The sequence below is a fragment of the Anser cygnoides genome, chromosome 11, assembly GCF_040182565.1.
Source record: "Anser cygnoides isolate HZ-2024a breed goose chromosome 11, Taihu_goose_T2T_genome, whole genome shotgun sequence".
NCBI lineage: Eukaryota > Metazoa > Chordata > Aves > Anseriformes > Anatidae > Anser > Anser cygnoides.
The window spans coordinates 10,378,950-10,401,711 of NC_089883.1; the positions used below are offsets into that span (position 1 = coordinate 10,378,950).

Here is a 22,762-nt window from a genome sequence, read left to right on the forward strand (position 1 = left end):
GGGCCAGGCCCTGTGGGGCCGGGGGCGGCGCCTGCCGGCCCGGGGGCGGGGCCGGGCGGTGCTGGCGGAAGGGCAGCGCGGAGCCATGCCGGGCCCCAGCGGCTTCCGCCCGGTGCTGCTGGCGGCGGTACGGCGGCTTGGCGGGGCCATGCCCGGGAAGGTGCGTGCGGGGCGGCCGGGCCGGGCCGGGCCGGGCCGGTACCCGCGCTGACGGCGCGTTTCTCTCTTTCAGGGCCGAGGAGCCGCGAAGGAGCCCGGGGGGCCGGTGCTGGCCGCGGGGCCGGTGGTGGCGGCCGAGGGCGGCGTGAGGGTGACGGTTCGCGCCAAGCCCGGCGCGCGCTGCAGCGCCGTCACAGGTGGGCTGCGGGCGGGCGGGGCGGGCTCGGCAGGGGGAGCCCCAGGGGCTCTGTGGGCTCGGGCGGCGTGTAGCCGTGTAACCCTGTAGCCGTGTAACCCTGTAGCCGTGTAACCCTGTAGCCGTGTAACCCTGTAGCCGTGTAACCCTGTAGCCGTGTAACCGTCATCCTGCGCCTGGGGGAGACGGGAACAGTCATGAGGAGCCCACGGCCCCCCCAGGCAGCCCCGTGCTCGCGCTGTGAATCCTCAACACGCCTCCGTTTTATTTTATTTGTGAAAGGAGGGACCGCGAACCAGATGGCCTTGAAGGGCTCTTCCAACCTTAATGGTTCTGCGGTCTTCCCTTCAAACGCACGGGCACAGCGCTTCAGTTTTACGCCAGCTGCTTGGATCCCAAGGGCCTGTGGAGGTTTCCTCCTGCTATAAAAGTTGGAGCTCGCAAAATCTGTTCCCTCGCTACAAGTCTGGGTGCTCTGGACAAACCTGAGCAGGTTTCTACATTGATAGGTGTGAGCCTGACGCAGGGGCTTATTCCCTGCCGGGTGCCTCCCCCCTCCGAGAAGAGCGATGCTGAGCTCTCTTTCCAGCTGTTTCAACAGGGATTAAAACTAAAAGCAGTTCTAGGCCATAATAGTTACGGTTTAAAAATGTTTAAATCTAAAAGCTGGAGCAGAGTAGAAGCGAATGTGAATGTGAATATCACGTTTCAGTCATTACATCCAAGAAACACTGATCAATTGGGTGAGTTTTACTTGTGGTCAGTAAAATCTGAGCACACATTAGCACGCTTAGATGTGCTGCCAATTGAGCCAGAGAAAACGTGATGATAGCAAAGATCTCGGGGCCAGCCTATTGGTCATGCTCTTTTTTTGTGCGCGTTGGGGTTAATACGATCTGTATTATGCTGCACAGTGCCAAGCTGGAGTACACCAGCAGCAGAATGGGCAATACAGAGAGAACATTACCATAGTGCCCCGACTGCTAGAGTGTAAAAGCCAAAAATTCCTAGCTGCCGACTGATACGGGTCTAAAGGCTTTGATGTTCTTTGTGCTGGAAAGTTATCGTTGTTCATACTGGCTGACAGTTAACTTAAGGGAATTTGTGAAGTATAAAAATACCGAGTTACCTGCTGATCTAGGAGTTCATTTGTTTGTAAATTGAAATGCTTTTGAAAGCATAAGCGTTCATTTCTAGGAAATGATACCTAGATATTTTGAGCGTTCTGAGCATAAACTCTTTAAAATATCTGTTCTAGATGTGACAGCTGAGGCAGTAGGTGTAGCTATTGCTGCACCTCCGTCAGAAGGGGAGGCAAATGCAGAGCTGTGTCGCTACCTCTCTAAGGTGCTAGAAGTGAAGAAGAGTGAAGTTATTTTAGAAAAGGTACTTTTTTTTTTTCTTTATTTCAGTCTTCTCTTCCTGCATTTTAAATTCAAGATTCTGAATTGTTATTCACTGAGTTAGTCATTGGAGATACTCTCCAAGTTCAGTCCAAAAGACACTTGAAAAGTGTTTGAGTTAATGGAATGATTAATTGAGGAAAAACCTAATATAAGAAGAACCACAGCTTGAGTATGTAGTCAGAATACTTCTTATCATGATATATTTTCAAAAATTTATGCAGTTCATGTTTTCTGTTACCCTTAAAGATTCTTTTGTTTTCATTTCAAATTCAATACACATAATTTGTGCTTTGCAGAAAAATGTGCATTTTATTCATAACTTTGCATTCATTTTTTGAAGGTACTTCTGTATTTGAGTAAAAAATTTCTGAAAAGTAGCTGTTGCATATAAGTAAAAGCATTTGTAAACACATCCATTCTATCTGGGCCTTAACAGTTTCTCTGTACTAGTAGAACTTGCATGTGTTGACTTGGCAAGTGGAAACTGTTTGTATTATTCATTGCACTGAATAAATAATTTGTTTTATTAACACATTGAACTCATATGTCAGTCTTTCCAACCATGTTAATTTACAGTTTGTAAGCATGAGAGCACAATGAAGAACTGTGCTTTTTATTTTTCTGTGCTTGTTTAATGTAGCTGTAGAAGTCTGTTAAAAGATAGTGGTAATAAATGGAATACAATTAATGAATTGAGCACTGCTTTGATGAAAGGTAGAGATGCTAAGGCTTGGTTCATGTTTTCTTGACTCCTGGGCAAATTCCTTAATTCAATCAACATTTTACATTAACACTTTCCTGTCTTAAAGAGACGTTTAGGTTTAACTAGATTATTCTCATTAGTGCTAAGCAGAGTTGAGCATAAAAGGGGCCAGTGTTGTCTGACCTCCTTGACGCAGTTGATCTGACCTAGTGTCCAAATAATTGCATGCTAGTGTTGTTTTTCACAAACCACTGTTTGTTCTCAGTGAAGCACTGTGGTAAAGTCAGTATTTTATCTGTGACTTAGATTTCCCATCCTGATCTGCTAGGCGTACACACCGAGTGATTTTTGTACTATTTGCTCTCTGTTATGTGCTACTTGTTTTATGATAAGTGATAACACTACCAAAACTAATCCAAGTGGGAAACAATCCAGTATAAAATAGGGCTTTGGAAATATGGTAATATTTCTACCCAAGGGGCTTGATTTTCATCATCAGCTGGCTAGTCTGCTTCAAAAATCTATTTTTAATTTTAAAATTCATGCCATATTTCTGTATAGCAGTGTTAAGACATTTTCCTTATTCAGGATGTCCTTTTGGATCTTTAAAGATTTTTGTCAGGCCGCAGATTAAAATGCAACATATTTGTTTCTCACGTTTTTACTGAATACAGGCAAAGTTGTAGCTTCAGGCGAAATGAAATGAAATTACAAATTTGCCAGTTCCTATGTAAAATAGCAATTTTGTCAGTAATACAAAAACAAGTCAACGATATTTAAAATAACTGCCATACTAATCTGAATATTTCACAGGTTATATACAATGCAATCTATTTTCATTTTGTTGCTATTACCAACCTGAGAATTCAGCTTAAGAGTAACTAATACTTTGTGGGAGACAGTGTTAAAGAAAGATCTAAAAGTCCACATCTATCAACTATATACAGTAACTTTAAAAAAATAAAATGCAAATGCAGTTGCAGTCTTGCTTCTAGATGATACAGCTGAATTTTGGAAACTTACCATTCCTTACTTTTTATGCCTATAAAAAGGGCATAAATTCAGGGCATGCTCTGGGAGCTGTATCCAATTTTAAAAGCAGAGTAGATGAGGCATTGCTTTTCACTTTTAAAATAACTAGAAAGGACACCGATGAACCATGTCTTACTGCTGTTATTTCTGCGTACCTACACTCTAAGAATTATTTTTTCAACAATACCTGTATAATTTTTCAATACCTGATGTATTGGCATCACAATGAGCTTTTTGGCAATGTGTGTTTGGTGGTGATTCTCTGCAAGATAATTTTTTGTGTGTGTCTGAACCAGGGTGGTAAATCCCGTGATAAAGTGGTGAAGATTTTGGTATCAGTGACACCAGATGAGATACTAGAAAAACTGAAAAAAGAAGCTTCCACTTGACCTAAAACAAGAGCAGCAAATGGAACAATGTAATGCATCTTGGTAAATGGACTGATGGTTTTTCTTATGTAAATCTAGTCCTTTTGAGAATTTGGATAATGACAAGGAGAAGATACTCTCTGTCCCCCCTCCCCTTTGTCAATATAGCTGCTGTATAGCTGAAGTGTTTGTGCATGTGTAGGTTTGCTCAGAAAATCTTGTCTTTACTGAGGCTCTGTATCAGCTTCTGTTACTACCACAGGCCTTTTCCCCTCTGGAGAGTTTCCTGTCAGTAAAATTTGTCATCTTGCATGGACTCTAAAAAGTTGTTTAAGAAAATTGTTTCTGAATGCAACGAACTTTGGTTCACCAAGCAAAAGGCTTGGAGTGATAGGCTTCAAAGGCATTGGGACAATGTGAAAAGAAGTGTGGTGCAAAATGATAAATCAATCTGGACAGTGAAGACCTAGAAGAGTGTTCTCTTTGATATCTAGTGGCGGGTATAGGGTGCAGTTCTACGCTATGTTCACATATGTACATCTAATACAAATGTATTTGGAGCCAATATACTGTTCTTGATTATCACTCAGGCAAACTAAAAACAGAATCAACAAAATAACTGAAGCAAAATCTGAAGTTTATAGCACTGACCCCAAACCCAGTAATTGCATTGCTAGTGTCACTTTGTAATAGCCTGCAATCGGTTGCCTGAAAATCAGAGATACAATGATGGAAGCTTTGCCAAATGTATGTCAAGTGTAATGACTGTTTTTAATAAAAGGGGCAAAAAATATTATCAAACTTTGCTTTGTGTTTATATTTTTAACAGAAACATGGTTTTCTAGATGCCACATAGTAGATTGTTATTTTTAAACAGAACTTCTTTGTGATCGTTCCTCAGTTTAAAACTGCTTAGTATCTCAACCCATGGAAAATCGAGCAGAGTCAGAATTTGAGCAGGCAGAACTGAACAAGAAATCTGAAACAAAATGGGCAACTATACCCCAGTCTTAAGGGCAATAAGATGATTTGACTTTTCTTTTTAACATTCTTCAGAGGCCAGAGTAAGATTTAACTATTTCCCAAAAATGTTTGTGATATCATATGTCTCTGGCAGGAATTTGCTTTTTCATCTGAGTCACTACTAATGTCTGAATTTCTTATCTTTACTATGTTTGTCATGTTTTACAAGTACTTATGTTTACATATGTATATATATTTAATGCCTAAAGTAAAAAAAAAAAAAATTTTATGGATGTAAAAGTTAGGGCTAAATTCCTTTACTAGCGTCACATGGTGCAGACTTTATAGCTCACAAATCATTTTTTCATGATCAAAAATCTCATTTTATCAAATTCCTTCTTCTTCCTGATATCCTAAATATTGCAACAATTTTATTTAGACTTCAAGGTGACTCATTTTCACAGATTTTACAAAAATGTTATGCTGTAGTTTGGACAGTGTTTAGGGAACTAAGACTAAATTGTGACTGGTATTTGCTTTATGTTTTGTATCTGGACTCCCTATGTTCTCAGGCTTGTGGCCAGCTACACATTGCCTTGCTCGTCTTCCCTTACCACTTTCAGCCCATATGGACCACTTTCGGTTTACTGATCTGTCAGCTCTGGTTTGTAGCTCCTTGGCGTTGCATCTGTTCTTGCCCAGCAGAGGGGTACCATGTCCTGCAGAAGAATTAAGGCAGAACAAGCAAAAAATAAGTGTTTGTGTTTGGTTGGTTATTGGGTTTGTTTTTGTTGTTGTTTGTTTGTTTTTGTCTTATTCCCCAAGTTTCTGTTTATTATGACTGGGACACAACAATCCAAAGATTGTGCAATCCTGCTTTAATAAGCTGTAGGAGATGGATGCTGCAACAGCCATTATAAATAATTCCCAGGAAGCTGATACCATGTGTGACATGGCATATATTCTATATTGAAATAACATATTACACTTTACCAGGACTTCAGACCCTGACTGAGGTAGGAGGTGGGTAGGCAGGTGCAGTGTCTGAGGTACATTAGCCTTTGGTGATGATTGTCTACAAAAGTGACCAATTGAATCTTTCAGTTCCTTCTATGTCTTGTTAACGCGTTCTGCCTAATCTCTTTGCCAGCTTCTGCTGCAGAGATTTTACCTTTCCCAAACTCCTTCAGCTAATATTCTGCATCTTTTCTTCCGAAGCACTGAAGGTATGAAGACAAATAGGGTGCTGTCAGTGTATCATGCTGCCATTTTTATGTAATCTGAGCCAGACACAGTCACATTCATCACCCTTGTCAATCAGAAGATGAGTCCTATTCAGCTAGGAAGTTAGTAGTCCTTGGGTAGGCAGCCACTGTGCCCGCTTCTCTTTTGCATTTCTGCTTCCTGTCGCGTTTGTGAGTGTGTTGGGGCCCATATATAAAGCTGATTTTGTTCTTAGCCAAGCCAAGTTCTTTTTCTTTTGTCTGGTTTCTAATACAGCACTTGATACTCACTTCAGTTTGTCCTGTTCAGTCATCATAGGTGTTTTTTCGAGAGTTGTTGCAGTTATATTTTTTTAGCATTGCTTCTCTGGAAACAAAAATAATATCGGTGGCCTATATTCAAGCCCTAACTTCTGTTGCTCAAGGCATTAACTAGTTGAGACCTCAGTGCAGATGTGAAAAAGCAATGGCAATGGAAGCAGAGAAGTGGAAATTCAGTTATCCTGGTAGCAGTGCTTTGCCTTGCTCGAGATTGACCCAGTGGACTAGTGAGCAGTGTGGCAAATGAAGCCTTTACATGCTGGGAACAGAGAATTTGTTTGATACCAGTAACCAAAATTATTTCAGAGGGTCCTGATGTTTTCATGTAGTCTCCCAATTATATTTATAATATAATATCTATAATAGTCATTGATATATTTATTCTTGTGACATGCCTGGGAGGCAGGAAGGTATTGCTGATGTATGGCACAGAGAGGTAAGTGTCTTGCATCACCAAACAAGACGTCAATGCCAAAAGCATGATTTGGGCCTAGCTCCTTGCCGTCAACTCTCTTGGTGAACACAATGAAATATCTTCCATTCTATTTAGAAAATTATGGTAGTAAATATTCCCTAACTTTTCAGCAGAATATATTTTTAATAAAGCAGTAGCTCCTTTAGCTTGTTGGTCCCCACTGTATCTATGTGCATAAGAACGTCTTTTATTCTTAAAGCAACGTGACTTGAAATCCTACTATTTATTCAAGCTCAGTGCTCTTTTCCTAATGCATTGTCTGACCAATGTCAGTAAGATCTGTGTAATGGTGATTTAATATCTTAGTGGTTATAGATGTGGGCAGGCAGTGTTTTTTTTATATAATTGAGTTATTTAAACATTAGCAAAATAGAAGTTATCTGAATATATTCTGTGTCAAGCAGTCTTATGGCATAGAATATTCTTGCTCTTTCTTCCATTCAGTTAATGTTTACTTTCTAAAATCCAACTTTGAAAGTAGGTATATGTTTCATTGCAGCACTCTAATATGCTAATTAAGGATATTTAATTATACCCTCTGAAACTGGCCTCTTTGCTCTTTTCGTTTCAATCCGCTCCATTTATCATCTGCAGCACATCCCCATCTCTGCTTTTAGTCCCATGTGTTTCTAAATCCCTATTTCTTCCTGTATCATCAGTCTAAATAATCCTGTGTAATTGACAACTTTGTCAATAACTGGCAGTGGCGATTTACCAGAAGGCACCGTTTAATATCTTCCTTCCTTCAGCCTCCAGGAAGATAGATACACCTGCTCTTTCTCCTCATTACTTCACATCGCCCTCTCAGTATTTCCCTTCTCATACCGTTTATTTGCATATGTAAACTTCAACCAGCTGAATCCCTTTTTTTTTTCTCCCCTTAATTCCAGCCTGCTATATTCCTGTCTTAATGTTTTTAGCCTTTATCTCAGGAGGATGATTCACTGCCATATTAGCTAGTATGAAAATGTGCTCCCCTGGCTCCTGGGAACATGGTGCTGTACCTGCATGTAAAGCCTATCACCGTTACTCTCTGCCCCGAGTGCAGCAGCCTTTCTAAAGTGCTGTTAATGTAACCAAGGCACAATAAACAGTCAAAAATCTGCTGAAGAAATGAAATACTTGCCTGAAAGGAGGAGTCTGCTGCTTCTCTAAGGTACTGGAATTCATTTCTTCCTAGTCCTTTATGTGTAGTTTTTCAAGTAATTGTTAGTAAGCCGTGAAGAATTTTGCTTTCCTCTATAAATACTGCATTTATTAGTTTTTATTTATTGTCTCAAGAGTTGGGAAAGCTAGAGTAGTCTACCATACCATCTTACTGCAGCTCGAGGCTCAGGTTTTGGAATGTCATTTAAATAATATTTTGAGTTTCTGAGTTTAAAGACACGGGGAAAGTGAAATATGTTGAGTATTGCTATAGCAGTTGGTCACTATCGAAACGTGCTGTAAAGCGAACAGTTGGCCATTAACTTAGGGAGAAAAGAGTGTTGAAATGAGCTCGAAGCTTCACGTTGTGCTGCTCAGATAAAGCAGTCTGCCTTAAGAGAATAACTGGAGTTACAAATTGTAATTCCAGCATAATTGTCATTAAGCTGCCTTTTTCCCATTACCCAGCATGTGTGTGGTGCTCTTGGGAGGGCTGCAGCACATTGTTCCTTTGGCCAGCTGTTGTTGCTGCAGTGTCTTGCAAAGCAGGATGCATTAAGGCATAATTTAAGGGAAAAAAAATCAGAACCCTAAATGCATATGAGGACTTCCGTAGTGCCCATCTCTCTGAAGGGGGCATTGGCAAGTCAAATTTTATGAATTTTATAAAATTAGATATTTCTACGTAACTTTTTTCTGGTGCCCTTTCCAGTAGATTGTTTCAAAATCTACAAAGTTTATTGCTTTTTTTCTGATGCTCAGAAGGTCTGTGGGGTAAACTTGGTAGCAATATCACCAGCCTTGCTCAAGCAGCTGCCTGCCTGCCATCCCTTGAGTCCACATGCCCTCTTGCTGCCCTCTCACGTTCACTTCTGCTGCTGGTGCTTCAGGTAAGTGCCTTCTAGCAGGACCAGCCTCCCTGGGGTTGTTTCTGCTCTTTATTTGTTACATCAGCATTGTTGCTGACACTTATCTCCTTAGCTGCTACAGTATTTTGTTTTTTCTTCATTTCTTGGGCTTGACAGCACTTTGAGATGCATTCATTGTGGAAGGGGAAAAAAGCCCTAGCGATGTAATCTTTGCAATCAGAGGGCAAACCTGTCCCTTCTAGTGAAACCCTGTAGCAGCTCTGTGTAGCCTCTTGGCATTTGCCCTTTAATAAAATGTCTCCTTTTGTCTTCAGTAAATCTGACAGCAATCAGCTAGCACATATCTGAGGTCATGTGTGTGCTATGAGGAAAGATTGCTATTAGCTATTAGGATGCGCTTATGAACAGAGAATTTTCTTCAGTATTTCAGCTGATTCTTTGCTGCCTTTTGACAGCGAAAATGCAATCTGTTCCTAATAAACCTGCTAGGTTCATGAGTGTTTTTTTAATTTTTTTTCTTTTTGTTTGAAAATCCTGATTAAGCTCATCAATGTCTGAACATCAGTGTTAATACATAGAGGGGACCAGCCAGGCCAATTGTACTTGACTAATTTTACTTAATGAGGACGTCTGATTCTGCTCAGTCACTTCCACACTTAGTTCAGCTACCAAAGCAGATCCAAGAGCTTTTTGGTCAAATACTTTTAAAAGATGATCAGCTCATAACGATATTCTCAGACTGTCAGACTTCTTTTAGCTGTGATTGCTGTCACTTATCAGCTAGAATTAAAAAAAAAAAAGTAAAGTCTTTATTTAATGAAGCACTAGGTGATATTTCTGGGAAGGGATAAATGGGAAATTAGAGCATCTGAAAACACTAATTTGACAATAGCTGTCATTACGTTGTGTATGTGTAGCAAGACTAGTCTTCCAAATGTCTGGGTGTGTGAAAGTAGAGAAGGTGTAAGATCTAATTAAACATATTTTTCTTCAGTAGTCTATAAAGTATATAAGCCTGTATAAACCCTAAATCTGCAAAAAATAAGTGAAGTAAAACTGTCCATGGAGGTGTTGGCATACATATTATGCATTTAGGGAAACAAGACCAGAAGAACATGCAATGCCAAAGCTCGCTGTAAGCCTTTCTGCCAGCTTTATTGGAGTTGTCATCACACATGTGAATTTGAAAGTATTTTTTCTTTAATCTTCTGGAAGATAAACTTACACAAGGAATGTTTTTTCTTGCACCACTGTTTATATCACAAGGTTGTTAAGAAAAGTTCCATTAAAGATGTGTTTTATGAAGAATGTTTAACAACTTATATAGAAAACCTTTGGTCTCTCAGCTGCGTATGATTTCTGCTCATTCCAGTGGACCTACTCAGTCTTTTACCTGGGAAATAATGTAGTGAAGTGCTTCAAGCTTTACATGCCTGGGATTACAAATTTAAATAAACAAATTTTGTTAGTTCATTTTCAGATCTTAGCTGTTTCCATGCTGTGTTCTAGGCTTTGTCCCTCAGGTGTCCATGGGGAGGTACCTTGATTAGACTCTGGAGAAACAGTACCTGTTTGCTTGATTCCTGGGGCTGAGTAATGGGCAAACTTCTCAAATCAGAAAATGAAGAAGAGAAAACATGGTAGGGAGGGGAGAATAGAGAATAATTTACATTATTCAAAGGTCATTTATTGAACTATTAGCAATTTTTTTGGCTTGTTGGAAGCATTTGCTACATGTCCTAAGCTCTGCTGGGGAGAAGCATGCACAGAATAAACGATGTGATGGGCTCCAAATGTTTTATAGCATCTGCTCTGCTGTTTAGCACTCAAGTCAAAATGGGAAAAAACTGTCACAAGAGTAATACCTTCCTTGTCATGTTTTCAAAGACCGTAAATCTAATAATTTGCAACATAATTTGCCCCATCTTTCACAGTTATTTGTTTATTTACAATCTATGAATCTAGATGGGAAAAGGCTATTGCCTATGGCTCTTCTAGTGTGAATTGTGAGCCCTTAAATGCCAAACTGATTTTTTTTCAGGAAGGAAAGATTCATCTTCTGAAATCATAGATCCACGCAAGGGCCATATCCATGTGTAATATAGAAAGAGCATCTACTGGTGCTATTGTTATTTAGAGACGTGTGAGTTAAAATACAAATTTAGATGGAAAAGTCTGTGTGCTGATTATAACTAGTTCATCTGTTCTGCCTTTTCATCTCATTTAAGTAAATGGATTCTACAAAGGCAGCTACAGTCTGGCAGTATTTTTTTCTTTTTGGTGACTGAACTATTATCCTTCGCAGCAAGTCGGGACTAACAATTTGTAATTACTCCGAGAGGCTGGCGCATCCCCACGACACCAGAGTCAGCCAACTGCAGCTCCTGGGGTCTTACCTCATCTGCAGAGCTTCCTCCAAAGTAAAGCGAAGGCTCCCACAGGTTTTCGTCATGCTAAATTGGCAGCCCTGCAAGCCAGCCTCCAGCCTCTTGCAGTGGGAGGAGCTGGTGCCAGAAGAGCTCATTCAGGTTAGTGGCTACGGTGCGAGTTTGCTCTGCAGGGGGATGATAACTGTGGACTGTCTTTAAAATTGCTTCCAGATGAGACACTCCATTCTTTTTCTCTGTCAGGAAAGCGTTAGACTTAATTGGAAGAGAAATTTGAACTCAGAGAAATTCGTACCAATCATCAAGTCTGAATTTTAGACCTAGCGCCTCTGCTGTGTTAATTTCCAGTGTTGAAAGAGAACAAATACCAAAAGGGGAAGACATGTCAAGGTTTAAGTGAAATCACTTAAGAATGGTGAAATCAGGTCTTCTGATTAACTGGCTCATTCAACAGTGTAGTACGTGAGAGGGTGAATCAAGCACTTGTTTTCTTTTGCTTTACTGCCTGTGAACAGCGTCAAGCAGAAGTGGCACCCATCTTTGCCTCTTCCACATTGAAAAGCTTTCTCCACAAAGGAGTCTTTGGTCTTCTGCTACATGCCTGTTCAGTTTTAGAGGATAAATACAGCCCACAGTTTTAAAGGGTAAATAAATCTGTGACGACTTAGTTGCAACAAAAAAGCATGACTGACAGCAGGTTTGGCAGCAGACAATAAGCTATCAAGACCGTTGTGAACCTAGAACTGGCAGCGGGGGAGAACGAGATGTATTTCAGCATTGTAAGGAAGAACATGTACTAAACAATAAGATGTGAGCCAATTTTAGGGGCTAGGACTGCTGATTATATTTTTGTCCAGTTTCATGAGGGACAGAATCTTTTCCAAAGAAGAACGTTAAGCCTCTAAAATAAGACAATAAGAGCAAGTAATCTAGGTATAGCAACCTCTGTGTTTTGTCCTTTTCCCCTAATCTTTTCTTATTTGTAATTCTCATTATGGATTAGATGCAGGTTCTTGGAGATGCACATTCCTCTTTTCCTTGGGTAAAGCTCAAGTCTCTAATTGCCACTGTAATACAAATAATAATAAGAGCATAATCAAGGTTGTATTTGTTTTGTGGTTATTCTGAACACTAGAGGCTTACAGTAATTATAATACCATTAAATAATAATGACAAAAGTAAGAAAGTAGATCATGAGACTCCTTGAAGGAGATGAAATGTTGCTCAGTTTTCTTCAGTAAGCCAGGCACTGTATTTCTGTGCATGTCTTTTATAGCAAAAAGACCATCCTGAAATAATTTCCAAAATGCTGAGGCATAGATCAACCCCTGTGTGTTAAGGACAAAGTATGCCATATAAAAGACAAGTTTATGTGGGAGAAACTAAGCAGGAATCAGCTCAGTCTCAAAATTAGTTTTCCGTGATTTTTGGAAGTGCGTTGCATCTCACTGCATTTAGTAGTCAGAGATACTGCATTTAGTGCACAGAGGCAAGAATGTAACTATGAAGAAAGGAAGCCTTTTATATACCTCTCACCATGGCATCTGATTGCTTTATGAATTTGTGCAGCCAGGGGTATGACTCTATTTAAAAATGTTGTGGAGTGTACTGATGTGAAAACATTGTATGAAATGATTCTGTGACCCAGCCCTTTGTTCCGTGCAGCTGTGCTCACTACTGCCGTCCTGACTTGTATAAGCCAGTGCAATGTGGTATTTGTCTCTCATCTTCTTTCATAACGTGTTCAGAGTGCAAAGCTCTTGTCACATGCTTAAAACTGTGTGTAAATACAGGGGGTAAGTGCGCCATCCATCTAGAAACGAGGTAATGAGATTGGTAGGGCTAAGACTTTAGGTGCCAGGGTCCTTGTGGGACCAGAGTTGTGTGGGCAGGTTCTGTTGTTTGCACATAAGACAGCTCTAAGAAGTCTTCCAGCAGCTGCAAGGCCTTAGCCCTTTCTTTGGGAGGGAAAAAGGTTTCTTTGGGGTAGTTTAGTCTGTCCACTTGGTCTTGTATGAGCCGCAGAGCCTGCATTGGGCCCTGATTATACAGTGGCTCTGTGGCTGTTGCAGTGTTTCTGGTGTTGATTTGTGAGGGAGAGATGATGTACATGACTTTGGTTAATGACCCTATAATACGTATCCTTCCAACCCAAATAGGAAGAGAGCATCCAAAAGCAAGGAGTGGGGCATGATTAAATACCTCTCCTGTGGCACAGTTAGAGCAGGCTCATAACAAATGTGAAAAATGCAATTTCATTTTCCTGCAGCTTTTCAATTTCCTACTAATACCTTTCACAGAGGAACAAAAATGCTTTTTGTTGAAATCATTATCATTTACCATATAAATTTGAAAGCTCCTAGAAGGTTACAGAGGTTAATTAAAATGCCCATTTTAATTGTTCCCAATATGTTAAGTATATTGTGTTTGATTTTGTTTTATTCCTTTACCTCCTCTTTGTCTTGTGCACCGTGAAGTTTGCTGACAAGGCCAATGGAAAGGACTTAAACTAATTTTTACTGGAATTGCATTCTGGCCTGTATCAATATTCAGGACGGCGTGCTCGCCTTCACCTGATGTGATGTGTTAATTTGACATGGAAACTGAGTAAGGCGTGGAAACCAAGTAAACAATTTACTGCATTAAATGATATCCCATCTCCAGATCAGTGTTTTGCTGGTTAAAATAGAAGTCCTTGCTGTTCCTGCATGGGAAGCTGCAGTTTATCATCCGCCTGCAGATACTCAGCCCTGTTACCACGTTGTGCGCTCTGCAGCCCTGCCTGCGGGCCGGCAATGTCACGGGGACGAGCGAGGCACTGCCAGGCTCAGGAGCAGCACGGGCCCAGCGTGGCGCTCCCCACCGCAGTCGCGGTGCAGATGTTACATGCACAAGATCCTTCATGCGTTATAACGTTTGTTTAGGTTCCCAGCATGCAGCCGGGGACTGACTGCTCCTATATATTTATATCTGTTATGGTCACAGGAAAGAATGTGTTTTATTTAGCAGCTTAATCTGTAGGAATTCAAATAAATTCTACCTTTTGACCCTTCGCTTGCTTGAGGTCTGTAGCATTGTCCGTTGCTCTCTGTGTTAATCCAGACAAATCCTAGTGATGTGTAAATGACTTTTTGGTACATACAGTCATTTTCTGTTGTTAAATAACCTCCTTTCAGTTGTTGAAACTGAGCCACTCTTGTGCAGTGAGAGATTGCCATATTAAACTCTCCTTGGGTTTCTGATGAGCAATTGTATGGGAGCTCGCTCAGTAGAGATTTCTGTAGGTGCTTGGCACTGTAAGGGTCCTGGATTCTCCTGAATTCAGCTGGGATCCCTAAATGGGCTGGGTGTGGCACAGACAAAAATACCAAGAAGTCACTGCCCCACACCATTCCACAAGGAATCTGACCCAAAGTAGCAAATTCAGAGCTGATGACGAACAGTGTAGAGGAGGAAGAGGTCACGTACTTCAGACAGAGTTCAGGTAGAAGGGATAGGCAACGAGCTCCAGCAGGCTTACAGGAGAATTTCCAGAGGGAAGTATGGAAGTCTGTCCCTCAATTCATCTACAATTAGACTGGAGGGGAAAAAATACAAATGTTCTGTTGGGGACAGTTGGGGACATCAAAGAGGCTGGTGATAGGGACAAAAGCTTTTCATCAGGAAAGTTCAGCAGTTTTCAGTGCAACTGGAGCTCCTCCTGTCTAAATAAGAACCCAAAAATGCTTCAGGCAGTCTGGGTAGGCCTAGCTGCAGTGGGCGGCATGCTCACACTAAGGGTGTTCGCAGGGTGCCGCTGATGAATCTTTTTCACAACATAAAGAGCTCTTTAGCATTGAAGGCCGTAATGTTGATTAGTGTAATGTAGCAATAAAGGTTATTTTTTTGCTTATGTTTCTCTGTGCAAGTGTGAAGGGTTGCATACCTTCAGGAAAAAAAAAAAACGTAAGGGCTGCATGTGCTGGTTGTGTGGGACTGGCTCTTACTGACAAGGGGCCTGGAAGGCCCTGAGTAGGTAGCTGTACCCCCTGAAGAACTGCTCTGCCCATAGGTTTGCATGGCTTGAGTGGAACTGTTTTAGTTAGTGTAAGACAAAATTTTTGCATTTTGCATTTTTTCCTTAGTGTCCTATTTCCATTGCATCTGATCTTGTTTCTAATTTGTTACAAGTCTGCTTTAAACCAAAGGAGCACATCCACAGCCTCATGTACAAGCATACCACAGATGTTTTAAGTGTGTCGGCTTACTCTGAGTAATGTGCCTTTGGTCCAGTCTGTAAGTAACCAGGTAGTGCTGACAATTCATTGCTCTTTGAGTATATAATTTTCCATTTAGAGACCTGTTTAAAGCCTTGCTCTGATTTTGCCAAGTGAAGCCAAGATGCAGGCATTCAGTCTGGTCTTAATTCAGCATAGAAGTTTTGATCATCTTGATGCCCACTTTGGGAGGCATGAATTCAAAAAATGAGTTGACCTTCACCTGGTAATGTTTCCTTTCTTTATGCTAAAGATCACAGTGTTTTCTAGCAATCCTTAAGGTTTCTGTACTAGCAGTAGAAGACCTGGAGAGCTTGAGAAGGTTCCCCGTCCAAGCCACAGGGTGGGAGACATGGTTATGGGCAGGTTTCTGCCTTTTAGAACAGAGTTGGGAGGTGTGATCTGAAGAGGTAAAAATAGGCAGTTAATTTCATTCATCAGCTAATGTCCTGTAGCACTGCTGCATGCCACACGCATGTGCAGCAGAAGTGGAGTTGAGCCAAAGAGCAGCTGAGTTTGTGGACGGCTTCGAATCCAAAGTCACGACGGGACCTGCTGGGCTGTCTAGGATCCTCCCCCAGAGCATTAATGAGAAAGAGATGCCATCTGGAAGAATTTTCTTGCCAAGAGATTGTGATGCCATCTTTGTCTTCCAATTCTCATCAGTCACAAATGGCTTTTAAGCAGCTTTGCATTTTACCTTCAGTGAAATGATTTCATCTCCTCAGATTCTAAGAACTCTCTCTTTGACCTTTCAATAGACTCTTTCGGAGGAAGACTTTTTTTCCTTTGCCTGCACCGGTGCATTCCCTCTTCCATCTTAGTTGACTTCCACTCCTCTTTCCCCACTGTATTTTCTTTCCTCTTCCTTTGCTGTAGGTGTAAAACAGCTTGATTAAAAAAAAAAAAAAAAAAAAAAAGTGCTGTAATACTTCCATGAGGTCGGAATTTTATTCTTACTGTGATTATATGGTGTGCATGCACAAGAGAGTAAATGTTTCTGAAATCAATTAGATGTAAATGAATAGTACATTCAATACAGTAACCAGCACAAATGTTATTGATGTGTAATCAAGTTTGCATAGACTGCCCCCTCATTTTTAATTCACCTCAGTTGAATTCAGTGCTAACTGTCAGATTGGACTATCCGTACCTACTAGCTATGATGATGCTGTCTTTATACTGCTTATATTTTTTAAGCATTTTTCTATTACACCCATAGGAGTTAGATTGTTTTAGTGTAGGTCTGGCTTTGAGAGCTTGCTCGGCCCCAGCATCCCAGCTGTGCACATGTAAATAGTGTGCTATGTAACTCCGTAGAGAAATAAAGGCAGTGTTTAAATTGGCCCTGCCTGCATAGCGTTTATCACGTGTTTTTGTTTTGTTTTTTAAAAAATAATGATCAGAAAATAGATCGATTCATCCACCAGACCATTCCTAGTGCCTCTTACCGGGATGTACAGACCCAGCTGAGATTGTTGTACACCATAACTATACTTTAAATGGAACGGCCCCTGCCTAGGAGACTTGTAGCTGAAATGCATAGCAGAGAGGAGGGAAACAGAGCAGACTTAACCACTGTTTTACAGATGGGAAATTGAGACACAAAATCATTAAAAGTGGTAGTAGCCGAGTTGGGAATTAACACATCTGGTTCTGTCTTTGAAAACATCCTTGCCTTTTAACTTCCTTTTTAGTTCACGTAGAATGACTGGCACTGTGGCAAAGCTGTCTTTTTCAAATTTTACGGTAGCTTTACAAGGTCTTATCTTCAAGAGCATTCAAGAATAAAAGGAACTGGTAAAATGGATATCTGACATAGAATAGCCTGATGATGCCTGTGGAATGATAGGAGGAAGAGTAAAAAGAGCATAGGACTGGAGAAGAAAAAAAAAAAAAAGAAAGAAAAAAATGTAGGCCAGTAATAAGAATATATCTAATGCAGGTATGGAGGGAAGCAGAATTAGGCTGATCTTTTATTAGCTAGCAGTAAATCCATTTTGTCTCTTAAAAACTAAAATCCTGCTGGTGAGGTCCAGAAAGGCTCTTCAGTGGGATTTACGCAGACTGCAGGATATGTCATCAATAGCTATTTGTTTGTCATTCCCTGGATCTATCCACCTTACTTAAGGGCTCGAAAACTCTGCCAGTGTAATGAGCCAGCTGCTTAACTGCTTCCTGAGTCCGTATTCTGCCAGCTTGGTGTAGGCTGCGGAGGTCCCTGGAGTCTAGAGGAAGAAAGAATTTCTCTTTTTTTTTTTTTTTTCCCAGGCTGTGGAGGGGCATTAAAGTCAATTGATAACCAATAATTACATCTTAAAACATATTTTCCCCTAAAGGGTTCAGTATACAAGAGCAAATGGCCACGAAACAACTGTTCCTTTAACTCAGCAGTGCTCCTTCTAGTCTCTGCCTGGGCTGTACAAGGTACCCTCCCCAGTCCCATCTTACCTTAGGACAACAAAAAAACGTAGTTCTGCTGATGGAAATATCCTCTGAGCTGCAGGGCTGGAGAAATAGGATTTGCCCCTGTGGCAGTTTAAGGTTAAGCTCCTTTATGTTCTTGCAGCAGTTTAGCTGCAGCTGTGGATTAGAGGTGGGCATATGTACCCCAAGTCTGATGCTGCAACCGTTTGTTTCAGGGTGGGTATTGTGAGCATGTGGCATCTGCATGAGTAATACTGATCCGAAAAGAACATGTATCCACGCAGAGCTCTTGCACTAAACCTAAACTCCAAGGGTTTCATTTGCTGTATTCAAGTGCTTGTGCCATTAAAAACACTGCAGCACATAAGAACTTATTCTTAAAGATACTTTGTTTTGAGAGCTCAGTGGGATTCATAAATCAAGGTTACTTGATGACTACAAAAAGGAAAAACTTATAGCATAAAAAAGGCAAGTTTTTGCCATGGAAAATTTAATTTTTTTATTATGTAAAACGATTATGTAATAGCTTGGGGCTGGTTGCACTTGGTAATTATCACTATTAACTTATTTTTACTGATCGCATGTTCAATAGGAAATAGGTCTTTTCAATAGGAAATAAGTCTTTTCAAGCATTTCTTCAGAAACAAACTTCAGACATGACTTTGGCTTTCTGATCAGCTCTGATTGTGCCAAATGCTTGGGACACGGTGGCCAAAAGCTATATCAAATATCTTATGTGTTTATGTATGCTTATAGAGAGATATTTTTTCACCTTTATCTAAACAGTACTAGATATCATCTTAAATTATTAATTTATGTAGGTATATAACTACCAAATTGTCTTCTCTCACACTGTAAAAGAGTTTTGAAGAAACTTATTGTCATTCTTTTAATGTGTAACAAGTTTCAGTTTGAAAATTGTTTGAATCTTCAGTTGGAAGTTTTTCCCTTTAGATTTTTTTCACAAATAAACTTGCTTTTGTAGTTCTATAACAAATAGCTAAGTCACTTCCTGAACTTTAACTCATCTTCTGAATAGATAAGTTTTTTCTTCAAATGAAGAGCAGGAGCAGCTTTTATAGTTGATATTGATACATCTTTTATTAGTGAAGCAAGTTTTGAATTACAGAATATGAAAATAATCATTAAAAATAAATAAATAAATAAAAACACTGCCCCATACTTGTGGAAAAAAGTTACCCATCTGCTGAAGTATTACTAGAAAAAGAAGCATCTGTGTGTTAGGAAAAAGACAACACTTATTTGTATTCCCACTTGCTAGAAATATCAGAGAAGGTAACCAATACAAATGATGTCCTGTGTTATTAGACTTACAGGAAAATGTAGTGATTGCCAACTCTTCTGTAATAAATTTGCATCTTAGTAGGACAGAGTACTTAGAAAATAAGGGGGTGAGCTGCAGAGAGATAACATTTCGGCATCGCTGTTCACATAAACAAATGAGGACTGACAACCGCTGAGTGCAGTCCGTGCCCTATTGAAGAAGAATATAGGCCATGGTAAACAAGAATAAATTCCAGCCTGCAGGGCCTAATGTGAAAATAATCGTCTTGAGAGGAAAGATCATTGTGCACCACCATATTATAGTTGCCATCTACCATCCTGGCAGTTCTGGAGCCGCTGGAGTCTGTTTTGATCTCTAGGATTTGTGTCTGTGTGTCTTGAGTCAGGCTGCATACTCCCCAGGTACTTTTAGGGAAACCTGACCTGCCCCATAATCTTGTTTAGTTTCCGATCATGCGAACACCAGTGCTGTGCATAATGTAAGTGGGATTATGTAGCTTTGCTCTAACATACAGGAGACAAATTATAGTAACTTTTCCTGATTGGCAAATGAAACATAAGGGAGGTGCAGTTTCATAAAAACGCTCCGAAGGCAGCCGGCCGCTGCTGTAAGGAGCAGTCCTGTTTTCCCTTCCTGGGCCGCGTATTCCTAACCCCTCTTGTTTGTCAGAGCCAGAGGAGGTGGGACTGCACAAGTTGGATCAGGTAAGAAAATTCACCCAAAGTTGTATAATTCAGAGATATTGTAAGGAATAGGAGTGGTAGTGGAGAGGAAACGTTAGCTTAAATTTGATATAAAAAGAACTTTCCTTTCAGCATCTCAATATAAGAAGCAAATGTGACCATGTTTCTTGGTTAAGGAGAATATTTATTAGCAAATTAATAGTAGGAGTTTAAATACATTCAGATATATTTAAACAGGGGGAGATGAAATACATTTTTTCTAGAAGTTGAGTGATAATTATACGTATATCAGAAATACGACACTATTTTCACTGTCTGAAATATCTTTTAAAGAGCCTCTTGAAAGTATTTCAGCTTCTAGCTAACCTTTCAAAGCACGTCGGCGCATCTCTATTCCCAGCTGCAGAGTTAGGATAAAATAGAGGTTGAATAGCAGTGAACACTTGGAAAATTGTATCTCACAAATCACACTAAGAATTTTTCTATGCACTCTCTTGCCTTCAAGTAGCTAGTGGCTTAGTGGTTAGCATTTTTTAAAATTCTAGTTAAGAAATTTTACAAAAGCTACTGAGTTTTCTTGGAAGTTGCTTGCTGCAACACCTGTAATTTAGCGTGATAATTCTCCAGTATGAATTAACTGTCCGCACAAAATTGCTTTATATGTTCAGGAAGGGATTTAGGACTGCTGCGAGTGCTGAAGTCAAACTTCTGCATTTATTAAACTCTTGGCAACGTGGCAGTCATTTTTTAATACATAACACTTATCTTTCTTTTGTTTTATTCATGTTAATAATGATGTCTGAGCAAATGTCAGAGGGAAGAGTTCTCTTAAAGTCAGATTCCAGACACTGAATTTTAATGTTTACCCTGCGATCTCCATCATACTTAAAGCAAACAATTTCTGCAGTGTTTGAAGTTGCAAATGTTAAAATTAATCTAGTTTCAGTTTTATCATCTGTAACACACCATAATGCAAAAACTGTGATTGGAGACAGTACTTACTGGTTTTATTTAGCTTGAAAGAAGCAATAATCTGGACTTTATCATAGATACTAATTCATCCAAGTAAAAACTTTTGGGGACAATATATATTAAATTCTGTTTATCTTTTTGTCTAGTGCAAGATATGCATTTACTTAGAAATGCATCCATAAAAAATATATATATTCTTGCCATAATTATTACAAGGAAGTTTTGTAAATCATACCATCCCTTGAAGTTGAATTGAGAGTTTTAATGGTGAGACAGGTGGTCAATAACAGGAGTCGGGGACGTAAAAAAAGAGAAACCAGAAGCTGCAGTGGCCTTGGTGTCTCTCCTAATCACTTGGTCAAGAAACTCTGAATATGACACCTGAGGTCATACAATGTGTTATTCTAAAGCTGTAGCACCCATTTAGGCCACCCTAATATATCTTCTTCTACAGCTTGGCCACAATGTTGTAGATTCTTCATTCATTAGCTGAAAGACACTAAAATTAAAATAGTTATTGGGCTTTTGAGGATAAGCAACAGATGAGAGAACCCATTCCTTTTGCCAGGTTTTATTTCAACCTGAGATGCTACTCCAGATGGCAAGGAGGAAGAATATCCTGGCACAGCCTGGCTTCCCTGGCACAGAAGGCAGTGTCAGGCTCTTTGCAGAAAGAGAAGCGCTCCTTTCTTGGAGGTAGGAGTCTGGGTTATATGGCTCCTTGCATGAGACTCTGCGTTAAAAAGGAATTCCACCAAACCACCTTGCAGGCTTTTGATAGTGCACAGAGAGTAACTTTGGCTAACCTTATATTCCCTGGTGTAACAGCTCTTCCATAGTAATGGGGGTTAATTATCAAGGGTTAAAAGGGCATTTCATCCTTTAGAACTTCTCAAGGAAGAATGAACCGTTCACTGTAACATTTCTAAAGTTAAACAACTGAATTCAAGGCAAGTACATCAGGGAGTACGATATTAAATATTGTATCAAAGCTCTTAATATTGTCTGAAAAGGGGAAAATGAAAGAACTTAACAGGTAGGTGGAGCCACTTTTAACCACCACAGCTTTTGCTTCACAGACTGCGTACCCTATACTTGGCACTAGTGAGACTACACCTCAAGTACTGTGATCAGTTTTGGGCCCCTCACCACAAGATACTGAGTTGCTGGAATGCAAAGATCAACGAAGCTGGCAAAGGAGCTAGAAAACAAGACAAGAGGAGCAGCTGAGGGAACTGGGGCTCTTTAGTCTAGAAGAAAGAAGGCTGAGGGGTGACCTCATTGCCATCTACAAATACTTGAAAGAAGGCTGTGGTATGATGGGTGTTGGTCTCTTTTCTCAGGTGACAAGCGATAGGAAGCAGCCTCAAGTTCTGCCAGAGGAGGTTCAAATTAGATGTCAGGATGAATTTCTTCACAGAAAGGATGGTTAGGCATTGGAACAGGCTGCCCTGGAGTGGGCAGTCACAGAGTTGCCATCCCTGGAGATGTGTGGATGTGGTGCTCAGGGATGTGGTTTAGTGGTGGACTCAGTAGTGCTAGGTGATGAACTTAACGATCTTAAAGGTCTTTTCCAAGCTAAATGATTCCATGCTAAAGCTGCACACAGCACGTTTCTAAGATCAACAGTAAATATGCTCTTTAGTTTTCAAAAGCACCTTGAGCTGAGATGGTGCTTTTGACTTCTATATTTATTCTTTGTTTTTAAAGGGAGATGCAGTAATTTGAACTTATCACATAATGCCATGATTTATCCAACAGTCAGCAGGGATGGCTCTGTGTTTCTGTACAACAGCTGAAGATGTCAAGTAGAAAGAAATGCACTGCTCTCCTGACACAAATTAGCTTATCATGTTAATGGTGAAATAGA

At 40.2% G+C, this 22,762-nt stretch overlaps 1 protein-coding gene across 3 annotated transcripts in view; it reads left to right on the forward strand.

Moving 5' to 3' along the window:
• Positions 1-6: 6 nt before the first annotated feature.
• The window catches only part of C11H15orf40 (chromosome 11 C15orf40 homolog), a 34,257-nt gene continuing 11,501 nt past the window's right edge, over positions 7-22,762 (forward strand). Inside the window, exons 1-4 of one of the 3 annotated variants that reach the window (XM_048071992.2) lie at positions 8-160; positions 233-356; positions 1,614-1,741; positions 3,793-4,665. In XM_048071992.2, coding sequence (XP_047927949.2) covers positions 86-160; positions 233-356; positions 1,614-1,741; positions 3,793-3,885 — 420 coding nt within the window. In that variant the 5' untranslated portion in view covers positions 8-85 and the 3' untranslated portion in view covers positions 3,886-4,665. Of the gene's footprint in view, positions 161-232; positions 357-1,613; positions 1,742-3,792; positions 4,666-22,762 lie in introns of those variants that run through there. The other 2 variants (XM_048071993.2, XM_067003898.1) reach the window with 2 other exon arrangements.